Source organism: Cherax quadricarinatus, chromosome 42, assembly GCF_038502225.1.
Source record: "Cherax quadricarinatus isolate ZL_2023a chromosome 42, ASM3850222v1, whole genome shotgun sequence".
Classification (NCBI taxonomy): Eukaryota; Metazoa; Arthropoda; class Malacostraca; order Decapoda; family Parastacidae; genus Cherax; species Cherax quadricarinatus.
The window spans coordinates 537,523-552,072 of NC_091333.1; the positions used below are offsets into that span (position 1 = coordinate 537,523).

Genomic DNA, 14,550 nt, shown 5'->3' on the forward strand with positions numbered 1-14,550 from the left:
ATACAAAATACTGCGAGGAATTGACAAGGTGGACAGAGACAGGATGTTCCAGAGATTGGACACAGAGGCAAGGGGTCATAATTGGAAGTTTAGAACTTAGATGAGTCAGAGATGTTAGGAAGTATTTCTTTAGTCATAGAGTTGTCAGGAAGTGGAATAGTCTGGCAAGTGGCATAGTGGAGGCAGGAGCCATACATAGGTTTAAGATGAGGTATGATAAAGCTCATGGAGCAGGGAGAAAGAGGACTCAGTAGCAATCAGTGAAGAGGTGGGGCCAGGAGCTATGACTCGACTCCTGCAACCACAAATGGGTGAGTACTGTAATTGATTACTGTTGGTTTTTTTTTTTTTTTTTTTTAAGCAATTAACTTGAAGTAACCCCTAGTTTAATTTGCATAAAGTATCAACACCTAAATATGTACACTGTTATGCCAAGCCACTGCAAGAAAAAATGCATAATGCTTTAGGTTCAAACCTGTGAACCGTGACAAAGAAGATATGTGCATGCACTCCCAGGTAACACTTAGCACTTCACCATATATTAATAAACTATATTTTAAAAAATATGCAAGCATGGACTTGTACTCTTGACTTTTTAACAGAAACTAACCTCATATGTGGCTCTGGTGGCCTGGTGGTTAACGCTCTCGCTTCACACGGTGAGGGCCTGGGTTCGATTCCCAGCCAGAGTAGAAACATTGGACGTGTTTCTTTCCACCTGTTGTCTATGTTCCCCATCAGTAAAATGGGTACTTGGGTGTTAGTCGACTGGTGTGGGTCGCATCCTGGGACACTGACCTAAGGAGGCCTGGTCACAGACCGGGCCGCGGGGGCGTTGACCCCCGGAACTCTCTCCAGATAAACTCCAGATAAACTCCAGATATTGCCAGCTATGACATTTATTGTACATCCTCACTAACCCTTGACTCCAGTCATCCCTACTCTTGCATTTTAACCCTTTGAGGGTTTTGGACGTACTAGTACAGCTTATGACCCAGGGTTTTTGACGTACTAGTACGCCTAAATTCTAGTGCCCTCAAATCTAGTGGGAGAAAGCTGGTAGGCCTACATATGAAAGAATGGATCTATGTGGTCAGTGTGCACAGTATAAAAAAAATCCTGCAGCACACAGTGCATAATGAAAGAAAAAAAACTTTGACCGTTTTTTTTTTTTGGAATAAAACAGCGACTTTGCACTGTATTTTCGTATGGTATTTATTGTTGTATTCTAATTTTCTTGGTCTCATTTTATAGAATGGAAGACATATTACAGAAATTGAGATGATTTTGACTGGTTTTACAATGAAAAGTACCTTGAAATTGAGCTCAAAGTAGCAGAAATGTTCGACTTTTACCAAAGTTCAAAAGTAAACAAATCATGCCAAGCGTCTAATACACGTCAACTGGTGAGTCTAATATTCTTTTGCAAGTGCGCCAATATTATTTATACCATTTTTTACACTAATGCAGTAGTCTGCATAACAGTAAATCTTGAATTTTTTTGTGAGAATAAAAATTCAAAGTGGAAAGCAAAAGAATGTAAGAGGGGCCTTGAGACGTGACTAATGAATAAAGGAAATGTCATTTTAGTGCCAGGAATGTCTTTCTTGTTTATTCTGGACCCTATTCAGAAATTGGCATCTTTTGAAATTTGTGTGAAATTGGCAAAATTGCTAAATTCTGACCACTGTACTGGATAGTTGAAATTGGTAAATGGGTGGTTTCTTGCACTCATTCGATAGAAAAAATGGAGTTCTAGCGAAATATTCATGTTTTTTGTCGACTAGTGCAGTGGAATTGGCCGAAAATGGGCCTCAGTGGGCAAAATCACCGATGCGTAAACATCGCCGAGACCGCTAACTTCGCGAGAGCATAATTCCGTAAGTTTTCCATCAAATTTCATAATTTTGGTGTCATTATGATCGGGAAAAGATTCTCTATCTTTTCATAAGATTTTTTTTTTTTTTTTTTTTTTTTTTTAATTTGGCCGACCCTGAGAACGAGTCTCGGAGAGGGCCTGTCGACCCTCAAAGGGTTAATCCACTGTTGTGCTGTATAACCCATAAAAGTTTAGCACTTATTCTCAAATGTGTGCAAATGTACAATTATTGCTGTTTTTAAGTTGGTTATATAGTGGTTCCTGCTTAAATATGGAGAATAGCATTTTTAATGTAATGAATATAAAATGGCTTTTAAATCATAAGAGTATACAGTATTTAATTAATGGTTTTCTTCATAGCTTATGTTCTATGATCGAAGCTGCATGTTTGCTGGTGAGCCAGGGCCAGCGAACCTTTCTCCAAGAACATATCCTTCAATAGACTCCTCAGCCTTCCATGCTTTGACACCTGCACTTATTACACCTCTTGAACATACAGTGCAGGTAAGTAAATTTTTTTTTTTTTAACACTAGCTGTCTCCTACTGAAACAGGGTGATGTGAAGAAAATATGCTTTCATAAATTTTTCCTCTTTCAACATTTAGCAGTTTAATAAGCAGGAAAAAGGTTACTAGGCCTTTACTTCCAGCGTTTTAGTAACCTATTATGACATGCATGGAATTCAGAGGAGGTATTATTCTCCACTTCCCCATGGAGATATAAATGTACATCTTTCTTTCAACACACCGGCCGTATCCCCCCCGAGGTGGGGTGGCCTAAAAGGAAAAACGAAAGTTTCTCCATTTACATTTAGTAATATATACAGGAGAAGGGGTTACTAGCCCCTTGCTCCTGGCATTTTAGTCTCCTCTTAGAACACACATGGCTTATGGAGGAAGAATTCTAATCCACTTTCCCATGGAGATAACAGGAAATGAACAAGAACTAGTAAGAAAATAGAAGAAAACCCAGAGGGGTGTGTGTGTATATATATATATATATATATATATATATATATGCTTGTACATATATGTGTAGTGTGACCTAAGTGTAAGAAGTACAGTGGACCCCCGCGTAACGATCACCTCCCAATGCAACCAATTATGTAAGTGTATTTATGTAAGTGCGTTTGTACGTGTATGTTTGGGGGTCTGAAATGGACTAATCTACTTCACAATATTCCTTATGGGAACAAATTCGGTCAGTACTGGCACCTGAACATACTTCTGGAATGAAAAAATATTGTTAAACGGGGGTCCACTGTAGTAGCAAGACGTACCTGAAATCTTGCATGTTTATGAGACAGAAAAAAGACACCAGCAATCCTACCATCATGTAAAACAATTACAGTGGACCCCCGCATACCGTTGGCCTTACATAACGTTAAATCCGCATACCGCTACATTTTATCGCCAATATTTTGCCTCGCATACCGCTAAAAAACCCGCTCAGTGCTGTTCGTCTGAGACGCATCTATGTGCGGCCTGAGCCACACTCACATGTTCCGCCGGTGGCATTGTTTACCAGCCAGCCTCCGCGGTAACATCCAAGCATACAATCGGAACATTTCGTATTATTACAGTGTTTTTGGTGATTTTATCTGCAAAATAAGTGACCATGGGCCCCAAGAAAGCTTCTAGTGCCAACCCTACAGCAATAAGGGTGAGAATTACTATAGAGATGAAGAAAAAGATCATTGATAAGTATGAAAGTGGAGTGCGTGTCTCCGAGCTGGCCAGGTTGTATAATAAACCCCAATCAACCATCGCTACTATTGGTGGTACAGCTGCTGCTGTACCGTCAGCTGCTGCTGCACTGTCAGCTGCTGCTGCTGCTGTAGCACCGTCAGCTGCTGCTGCTGCTGTACCACCGTCAGCTGCTGCTGCTGCTGTACCACCGTCAGCTGCTGCTGTAGTACCGTCTGCTGCTGCTGTAGCATCGTCTGCTGCTGCTGTAGCATCGTCTGCTGCTGCTGTAGCACTGTCAGCTGCTGCTGCTGCTGTTGTACCACCGTTAGCTGCTGCTGCTGCTGTAGTACCGTCTGCTGCTGCTGTAGCACCGTCTGCTGCTGCTGTAGCACCGTCTGCTGCTGCTGTAGCACCGTCTGCTGCTGCTGTAGCACCGTCTGCTGCTGCTGTAGCACCGTCTGCTGCTGCTGTAGCATCGTCTGCTGCTGCTGTAGCATCGTCTGCTGCTGCTGTAGCACTGTCAGCTGCTGCTGTTGTTGTACCACCGTCAGCTGCTGCTGCTGTAGTACCGTCTGCTGCTGCTGTAGCATCGTCTGCTGCTGCTGTAGCATCGTCTGCTGCTGCTGTAGCACTGTCAGCTGCTGCTGCTGCTGCTGTAGCACTGTCAGCTGCTGCTGCTGTTGTACCACCATCAGCTGCTGTTGCTGCTGCTGCTGTAGTACCGTCTGCTGCTGCTGTAGTACCGTCTGCTGCTGCTGTAGTACCGTCTGCTGCTGCTGTAGCACTGTCAGCTGCTGCTGCTGCTGCTGCTGTAGCACTGTCAGCTGCTGCTGCTGTTGTACCACCATCAGCTGCTGTTGCTGCTGCTGCTGTAGTACCGTCTGCTGCTGCTGTAGTACCGTCTGCTGCTGCTGTAGTACCGTCTGCTGCTGCTGTAGCACTGTCAGCTGCTGCTGCTGCTGCTGCTGCTGTAGCACTGTTGTTGGTGTGGCTTATTGAGAATACCAAGAAACAATTAACCCCAGATAACCCAAAAAAGTCAGTGTCATCAAAGACTGTCTAACTTATTTCCATTGGGGTCCTTAATCTTGTCTCCCAGGATGCAACCCACACCAGTCAGCTAACACCCAGGTGAACAGGGAAAAATGCTTGGAACTAGTGCTCATATTGGTGAATTTAAAGCCAGCAAAGGTTGGCTTGAGAGATTTAAGAATCGTAGTGGCATACACAGTGTGATAAGGCCTGTTCTGGAAGAAAATGCCAAACAGGACCTACAGTACTCAGGAGGAAAAGGCACTCCCAGGACACAGTGTCTCATCAGTCATTGCTGCATCTTCAATAAAGGTAAGTGTCATTTATTCTTCATTTAGTAGAGTAGTACGTACATGCACAATATATATTGTGCATGTACTACTCTACTATTATGCATGTATCCTTCTCTTTGTGTGTAGGAAAATGTATATTTCATGTGGTAAAAATTTTTTTTCATACTTTTGGGTATCTTGCACGGATTATTTTGATTTCCATTATTTCTTATGGGGAAAATTCATTCGCATAACGATAATTTCGCATAACAATGAGCTCTCTTGCACGGATTAATATCGCTATGCGGGGGTCCACTGTACAGGTTTCCGTTTTACACTCACTTGGCAGGACGGTAGTACCTCCCTAGGCGGTTGCTGTCTACCAACCTACTACCTAGAATAAATGTACATGTTTTCAGTAAATTTTCCAGTATATTTTATAGAAATGTGTACTAACAGTTACCAGTATACCGTATTATTTAAATAGCATCACACATTTTCTGTTTCATTGAAATTTGCAGAAGAATATCAGATAAAATTAAAGAATGTTGCTCTGAAAGGAAGAAAATCCTCAGCATATTCATTATATGATTGCCAGATAAACAGTAAATTGTATGCACAGTAGGATCCCCACGTAGGATGCTAATCTGTTCCTGAAAATTGTACACAAACCAATGGTTCGGAATTTGGAACCCATTTTCTCAGACACCCATGTTATAATCAGAAACATAGAGCTTGCAACAGCTATCACAGCCCAGCAGAACAACAGAATTATTTAACTACCATTTTCACCCAATCTTGACTAAAGGAAATCATAACTTTCCACCCATGCACTAAATGCCAATGCATTTGGCAAAAAAGTAAAATAAAATAAATTTATTGTTAAGAGAAGGTAATTAAATTTATAATTCTTGACCAGTCTCTGCCAAGCGATTGTGAGTTCTCATAAATACATAAAATGAACATACAAAATGTAGTATTTAGTAAAAATCTAATTGAGAATGAAAATAAGTTCTGCATTAAGCCTCCCACTGAGGTAGAGTGAACTGCAAAAGAAGAAATGAAAATTTTTCTTTTTATGTTTAGTAATTGATACCAGAGAAGGGGTTACTAGCCCTTTGCTCATGGCATTTTAGTGGCCTCTTATGATATGCATGGCTTACAGAGGAAGGGTTCTTTTCCACTTCCTCATAGAGATTAAGAAAGATATCAAAATTAAATCTATATTTCTTGCTCAAACTCTACCAAATTTGAACATTGTGTATAAAATGAGCATGCACAAAGTATGAGAGTATTTGGTAAAAACAGCAGAAATATTTTAAATTCTGTAATCTGTTTGAATATTTGCAATGATTTTAATTGTAGATCATCATTCATAGATAATTAATTGATTGGTTTCACAGTGCCATTTTCAAAAGTATGAAACATCATAAGTTGGGAATATACTGTAACTAAAATATACATAATCTCATCAGATTGAATCAGGGCAGAATGGATCTATATCAAGCCTTGTTGGAGGACATACAGAGGATGGTGTAGTAGAAATGCCCCCTGCAGAAACAACAATGCATCTTGCTGCTGATGAATGCTGTACTGTTTTACCACCTATGGGTCTTAATATTACTCAGTTGTTCCCCACATCCCATCAAGAAACTGCAACTTCTACTTCCTCATCGCATTTTTATAATGGGATTGTCTCACTGACACCATCACAAGTTACTTTTGCTGACTTGATGGAAGATTCAAAACTCGGCTCTAAGGTAAGCATTTAACTTAATGTTCTGAGATTGTGAATATGAATTAAATGAATATTGCTGAATTCAGAAATTAGCATAGTTATTGGTGAAAGCTCTAAATCAGAATATTTAGAAAAATATGCATTACAGTTGTGTCCATAGAATTACATTACGTATCTATATAAAGGATAGAAAACTCCCAGTCATACGTTTGTTTAGGCGGGTAAATGCTGTTTGCTGTCAGTGTAACATGTTTCTTTTTTGTGACTACACAGTCTGTTTTCTTAAAGTAACTGTCAGTTGTGCAAGAAAGGTATAAAATACCGACAATATGAAAGTTAAGACACGTGCAACATCTGGATATCTTCATTGTAGGTGATTTGCCATCTAGAATCTGTATTGATAAAACCACTGGATGGCGAAACGTCTACAATAAAGATATCCAGATGTTGCACATGTGTCTTAACTTTCATAGCTGTCAGTTGTCTCCTACCGAAGCAGGGTGACCCAAAAAAGAAAACTTTCACCATCATTCACACATAATCACTGTCTTTGCAGAGGTGCTCAGATATGACAGTTTAGATGTCACTCCAAACAGCTAGTGGCATTGTACTTCCCACTCCTGGTTTCCCTGAATCCCTTCACAAAATATTACCCTGCTTACACTCCAACAGCTCGTCAGGTCCCAAAAAACCATTCGTCTCCATTCATTTCTGTCTGACATGCTCACACATGCCTGCTGTATGTCCAATCCCCTTGCACACAAAACCTCTTTTATCCCCTCCCTCCATCCTTTCCTAAGATGACCCCTACCCCTCCTCCCCTCCACTACAGATTTATACATCTTCCAAGTCATTCTATTTTGCTCCATCCTTTATAAATGGCCAAACCACCTCAATAACATGTCTTCATCCCTCCGAATAATATTTTTTTGCAACTCCACACCTAATTTCCACACCACAAATTCTCTGCATAATATCTACACCACACATTGCTGTTAGACACAACATCTCCACTACCTTCAACCTCCTCCTCGCTGCAGCATTCACAACCCATGCTTCACATCCATATAAGAGTGTTGGAGCCTCTATACTCTCATACATTCCCTTCTTTGCCTCTTTGGATAACGTTATTCGTCTCCACAGACACCTCAAAGCACCACTCACCTTTTTTCCTTCGTTTCTATGGTTAACCTCATCCTTCATTAACCTATCTGCTGACAGATCTACTCCCAAATATCTGAGCATTTACTTCTTCCATATGCCCTCCCTCCAATGTGATATCCAATTTTTCCTTGCCTAGCTCATTTAATACCTTCATCACCTTACTCTTATCTGTTTCCTTTCAATTTTCTTTACACACCCTCTCAAACTCATCCAGTAACCTTTGCACCTTCTCTTTAGAATCTCCCAAAAGCACAGTATCATCAGCAAAAAGTATCTGTGACAACTCCCATTTTGTATTTGATTCTCCATAATTTAATCCCACCCCTCTCTCAAACACCCTAGAATTTACTTCTTTAACAACTCCATCTATAAATATGTTAACCATGGTGACATAACACACCCCTGTCTAAGGCCTACTCTTACCGGAAAGTGATCTCCCTCTCTCCTACACACCCTAACCTGAGCCTCATTATCCTCATGAAAACTCTTTACAGCATTTAGTAACTTACTGCCTATCCCATACACTTGCAACATCTGCCACATTGCTTCCCTATCCACCTTATCATATGCCTTTTCTAAATCCATAAATGCAATGAAAACATCCCTACCTTTATCTAAATATTGTTCACTTGTATGCTTCAATGTAAATACTTGGGCTACACATCCCCTACCCAGTCTTAAGCCTCCTTTTTCATCTGCAATACTGCTCTGTCTTGCCTTCAATTCTTTTAATAATAACCCTACCATACACTTTACCTACTGTACTCGGTAGACTACTTTCTTACAATAAACCGGCTGTGTCTTGCCAAAGCAGGGTGGCTCAAAAAGAAAAAGTTTGTTTTTAACTTTAGTAATGTATACAGGAGAGGGGGTTACTAGCTCCTTGCTCCCGGCATGTTAGTCGCCTCCTGTGACATGCATGGCTTACAGAGGAAGAATTGTTTAATTTCCCCATGGAGATGAAATAAACAAGAACAAGAACTAGTAAGAAAATAGAAGAAAACCCAGAGGGGTGTGTATACAGTAGACCCTAATATTACACAGATTTATTTGGCACATTTTGGTTATTACACTGAAAAATTGTGGCATAATTTTGTACAAAACTTCATAAAATCAACTTAACAGTTTGGTTTGCGGGAAGGAAAAAAAAGCTGGAGAGTCCCTTGCGGGATATCTCCCTAGCTCGGACTGCCGCCTGGCTGTGGGTGAAACCACTGTCTGTGGGGCTGCACCGGGCTTCAAGGCAGCAAAGGATCGCTTTTCCTTACTCCTTTGCGGTAATGCATCACGGGATTTCAAGTGTAAGCCCATGGTTATTTACTGCTCTAAGAATCCTCGTACTTTGAAAGGTGTAGATAAAAACGCCTTGCCAGTAATTTGGAGGTCAAACCAGTCAGCATGCATGCATGACAGAGGAAATATTTATTGACTGGTTTAAGCATCACCTTATTCCTGAAGTAAAGCTTTACCTGCACAGCAAGAATCTTGCATTCAAGGCTCTCTATATTCTTGATAATTCCCATACTCATCCAGAAGCTTTGCTGGATGTGACCCTGCATGTAAAAGTTTTATTTTTACACGTACCCAACCCTCAGTAGGGAGGGCAGGAGATAATGCTCTGGGAGGAGTCACCCTCTGTTGTTGCACATAAATTTGTAATGCATACAAAACATTTTATTTACAGTTTTTTATTACTTTTGATTATAAAAGCTGGACAGGTATATTGAATGTAACTCTGAGGAGTAAGGGATGCATTCAGGAGAAGGGCTGTGTATTGTTTTCAGTGGGAGTGTTTTGTTGGAGAAAACATACTGAATGACATGTTACTTCTAGCTGAACAAATTACAGTGGACCCCCGCATAACGATCACCTCCGAATGCGACCAATTATGTAAGTGTATTTATGTAAGTGCGTTTGTATGTGTATGTTTGGGGGTCTGAAATGGACCAATCTACTTCACAATATTCCTTATGGGAACAAATTCGGTCAGTACTGGCACCTAAACATACTTCTGGAGTGAAAAAATATCGTTAACTGGGGGTCCATTGTACCTGTGTATTGAATGATAATAAAGTTGTACTTTTTGAGTGTGCACATTGACTCATTGGTCATAAATGGACAACAAAAATGAGTAGAATTAAAGTAAATGAATCACTAACAAGTTTTCAGCTTGCAAAGTTGTTGGGCAACATTGTACTTTACCCACAACATACAGGGTATAAGTTATAAGACAGGCCGCTGAATTTCTTTTATTCTTCTATACTGTTGTATCTGGGTGCCTCTGCAAAGACAGTGATTATGCACGAGTGAGGTGACAGTTTTGAATGGTGATGAAAGTATTTTCTTTTTGGGTCACCCTGCCTCGGTGGGAGACGGCCGACCTGTTGAAAAAAAAAAATAGAGTATGTGAAAGAAGGAATGAGTTTTTTAATACAATGTTGGCACTATTAATTTATCAGTTTGAAAGTGTTATAAACTAGGTATTGCACCATGACCTATTATATAACAGATGATAATTGTATTATAATATGTTAACAGAATGTTCTTCCAAAACAGATGCTGTCACTTGAAAACACCTGCAATAATCTAAATCGCCAGCTGTCTCCAGTCCCATCAACTTCTGGTCTTCAAGTCTCTAACCTTCCAAAACCTACCAAAGAAGATGAGGACTATGAATTTGAGTACGAGTCTGATTGTTATGGTGACAGTGATTCAGAGTCAGGTGTTACCAATCGTGGTCCTCTCGACCTAGATCACTGGAAGTGTCTTGAGTGTAATAAAATGTTCAAGAGTCTTAAGGAAAAGTTACTCCATGCTGGTCAGCATTCACCTTGTGCAGAGGCTATGGAAAAATCGGGGGCAATTAGAAGTGCAGCACAAGTCAAATTAATTCAGTTAGGGATTAAAAAGGATGCTGAGGAAGATTCAGGCATATCACTATTGCACTGTAAAGAAGAAATGGGTGCAATGCAAGATGAAACACGCTCAATGCTAGAGTCATTTGCTTCAAATGGGGAATACAAATGCCCTGAATGTAGTTCAAGATTCCCATCAGCAGAGACACTCTTTGAACATCGAAAGATGGTTTTTAAATCTCGTGTCACTTGTCAGATATGCCATGTGGTATTCAAAAAAAGAATCTTAAAAATAAAACATATGAAAACACACACGATGGCAGACTTGAAGTGTCTCATTTGTAATCGTACGTATCCAAATCGGTATTCTTGGTCTCAGCATCAACTCTTCCATATGGGTTTGGTGCTCTTTGAATGTAAGGAATGTGGTAGGAGATTCCAGAGGAGATCAGAATTAGAGGTGCACTCACGGACTCACACTGGTGAACGACCATTTCATTGTGTATCATGTAGTAGCGCCTTTGCAACGCGGCAAGCTCTCAAGCGGCATTTGGTCACTCATATGGATGGCCAAGAGGTTGACTGTGATGTTTGTCAAAAAACCTATAAAAATATTGTATGCTTAAATAAGCACAAGCTTAAGGCACATTCAAAACACAAAGGTAAAACTAAGGTACGGAGGGACTTCATGTGTAATACGTGCAATGAAGTCTTTCCCTCTGAGAAAAAATTAGCATGGCATCGAGAAACTCACGAGAGATGGCCTAAGAAATGCCAGCAGTGTGGAGAGTGCTTCATTCACCAGTCCAGTCTGACCAAACATATCCGTCAGAAACATGATCCACACCACCAAACGTCAGATGGAAAATCCGAAAACAATTCAACTTGTCATGTATGCTGCAAAGTGTTTAAGAAATCTTCACTTGCCTTACATTTACGGACGCATACTGGAGTAAAGCCCTTTAAGTGCAATATATGTAACCGAAGTTTTGCAGTGAAATGTAATTTAGATGCTCATAAATGGGTTCATATGGGTGTGCGTGATAGGCCACATAAATGTAAGCTATGCGAGCGAAGTTTCCATCGTAAAAAGGATTTAGAAGCTCATATACGTAGTCATAAAAACATTCGTCCTTTCACATGCAATGAATGTGGAAAATCTTTTATTCATAAAAATAATTTGCAGCTGCATGTACGTGAGCATTCTGGTGAAAAACAGCACAAGTGTGCCTTTTGTGGTAAGGCTTTCTTTCGGAAATACAATCTTGACAATCATGTCAGGATTCACACGGGTGAAATGCCGTATGAATGTACCATTTGCCGCAAAGATTTTACTCAAAAAAGTAATTATAATGTACATATGAAGGCATTCCATGTTGAGAGACATGCTGTTCATGAAGAATTGTAAGGAAATTTTAACTGTAAAGAAACTTAGGTACAAATGTCTAGTTTCTGTTGGCAAAGTATTAATCAAATGCGAAGTTAGAGAATGTCATCATTCAGTGCCAGATACAGAAATAATATTTTTCTAAAAAGTATAGATAATGTAAAATAGAAACATGATATAAAGGCAGTCTTTTATTGTAGACAATGTTTTGCACAGAAGGAGCTTTATCAAGCCAATTGGAAAGAACACAGAAAATAAGAGCTTGTATATCCTAGTCGCAAAGAGGAAGGGGGAATGTGTTCATGGATTTGGTTGGCTATTCATTAATTGGGCCTGGTTGTGTCATGTTAATTATTTTTGCTTCTGGTGATCACAGTGCTCAATTGCTTAACAAACCTTTTCCAGCAAATCGACTTCCTCTTGCTTTCTCTCTACTATTGCAGTGGAATACTGTATACATACTATGTGTATAAGCTCATCTTTTGCTGTGTCTTTCAGTTAGCATAAAGCTCAACCCAAGTGAAATATTACCTGTATTAAAGGCTTGTCTTTATGTTGTGTTGCTGTTAATGTCTTTGTTGGCTGTCCTTGCCAAACATCTATAAATAACATAATTGACTGTCCATACATTAAGTAAACAATGGTAGAAATAAAGTAGAACCCCGATAATCTGCTTCCATTGGTTCTCTTTGCCACCCAGTTTTATGTTGGCAATAAGTTCCAGCTCTTTTAGATGTGGCCAGAATTTTAAACAAGGCTAACCTCTCAATAATTTATTAGTTTTATTAATCTCTGTGATTGAATTATTTTAAAATTGTCTAATTTTTGCATGGTATAAAAAAAATTTAAAGTTAAACCTCTCAAGATTTCACTGTATTTTTCAACTGCAATTAATGCGTTTGTTTTTAATGTGTAAACTTTATACTCATTATTTTTTAATAATTTTCTTCTTATTTCAGTGTGCTTCTATTTTTCTTCTGTATATTTGATTAGGCAAAATTAATTTTGCACAATCAGTCCTGTTCATGAAGGTCACAATGCTATGGCTGGAGCAATTTACAACTAACTAAAAATTTGAAGATGAAATTTTGGACCACCTTTCTGTCCTGACATAATGTTTCAGGAAGGACCGAAACATTGTCTGAAGTTTCCCCTACAAATTGTAGGTACCTGTGAATTTTGTTGTGATTGCAAGTGCTAAATGGTACACTTGTATTTAGCCAAATTTGACCATGTGAAATTATTTACTAAATGTTTCAAGGTTCTGTAGTTGAAATGTCTCGATAGATTATAGGAGGTTATATCTTCAAGGAAGGGAACTTCCCATTGGAAATAGCTATCAGAATTTTTTTTATAAATAGGCAGTTTAAATGTATGAAATTTTAGTTTAAAATAAATTTACTAACTTTATTAAATTGTGTAGCTTCAGATATACAACATAATATTTTCTTAGATAATGTACAGTCGAACCCCGAAAAAACACTCATCAGGGTCAGGACATCTATGAAAAATATCTGTGCATCTAGGGGTGCATGAAGTCTAAGTTGCACGTACAGGGAGGGGAAAAATGAAAAATGTGTACTTACAACTCACTGTAGTAGTAGAAGTACTAATAGTAGTAGTTCTCTTTCTAATGTTAATCCCCCAGATTTGTGATGATTTGGTTCCTAAATGTCCTCATGATTTCAGAGTTTGCAAATACCACAGTATTGTTTGTTTTGGGCTGATTTTGCTTTTCAGAGGCCATATTTCTTTAAGTATTGTTCTAATCTGGTTAATATTAACATTAATAAAGTAAAACGAGAAAAGAGAAATTTGGGTGCGAGCAATCCAGCATGCATATTTTAAACAAAACCCATCTATTAGTTTTCAGTTTAGGGGTCATGCAAGTCAAATAAGGATAATGAGCACAAGAACTTGTAAAGACTGTAATTGAAGTTGTTCGTGAAATGGCCTTCAGTAAGTGTTGTGTAGTGAAAGTGAAATACTGTATTCCCACCTTCCATGCATACTTCAACTGATACTTGGCCTATCGCACCCATTATGACTTCCATTTCACACTTGTGCTGACGTTACCTCTACTATAACCCCCCCCCCCCTTTATACACCCACTTTCAAATGCAATGCAGCATGACCCCTGCTGGTTTTGCGCTTGATTTAAATGCATCATAATAATAGGATTAATCGAAGCACATTAGTTATGAAGCTAATAAATTTAAGGGTTTGGCTATACTGTATTCATTTGCACTAAATACTCTGTGTTGCCACATTAAGCTGAAAATACAATCATTTTCATGCTCATGTTCATAATTTAGATACATGGCATAATATATTTGTTTTAAAATTTGCATGTTAAAGCCTGTAGTAATTATTTTTAATTCATGTGCATATGCTGTGGTATCAGTTTGCCTTTGATGTGGAGTATTGTATATAATGGTATTGGTGATTTGGCACTTTCTCGCTCTTTCTTAACAGTGTCCAGCACAGACCAGATGTAGATTTGTGATCCTGAGTAGAGATATATCAGTTATATCT

The 14,550-nt window shown here is 39.1% G+C and overlaps 1 protein-coding gene across 2 annotated transcripts in view; it reads left to right on the plus strand.

Annotated features, from left to right (window-relative positions):
* Positions 1-14,103, plus strand: part of LOC128695564 (uncharacterized) — a 32,666-nt gene extending 18,563 nt beyond the window's left edge. Inside the window, exons 3-5 of one of the 2 annotated variants that reach the window (XM_070093183.1) lie at positions 2,240-2,383; positions 6,347-6,631; positions 10,330-12,186. In XM_070093183.1, the coding sequence (XP_069949284.1) occupies positions 2,240-2,383; positions 6,347-6,631; positions 10,330-12,036 (2,136 nt within the window). In that variant the 3' untranslated portion in view covers positions 12,037-12,186. Of the gene's footprint in view, positions 1-2,239; positions 2,384-6,346; positions 6,632-10,329 lie in introns of both variants that reach the window. The other variant, XM_053786252.2, reaches the window with a different exon arrangement.
* Positions 14,104-14,550: the final 447 nt, after the last annotated feature.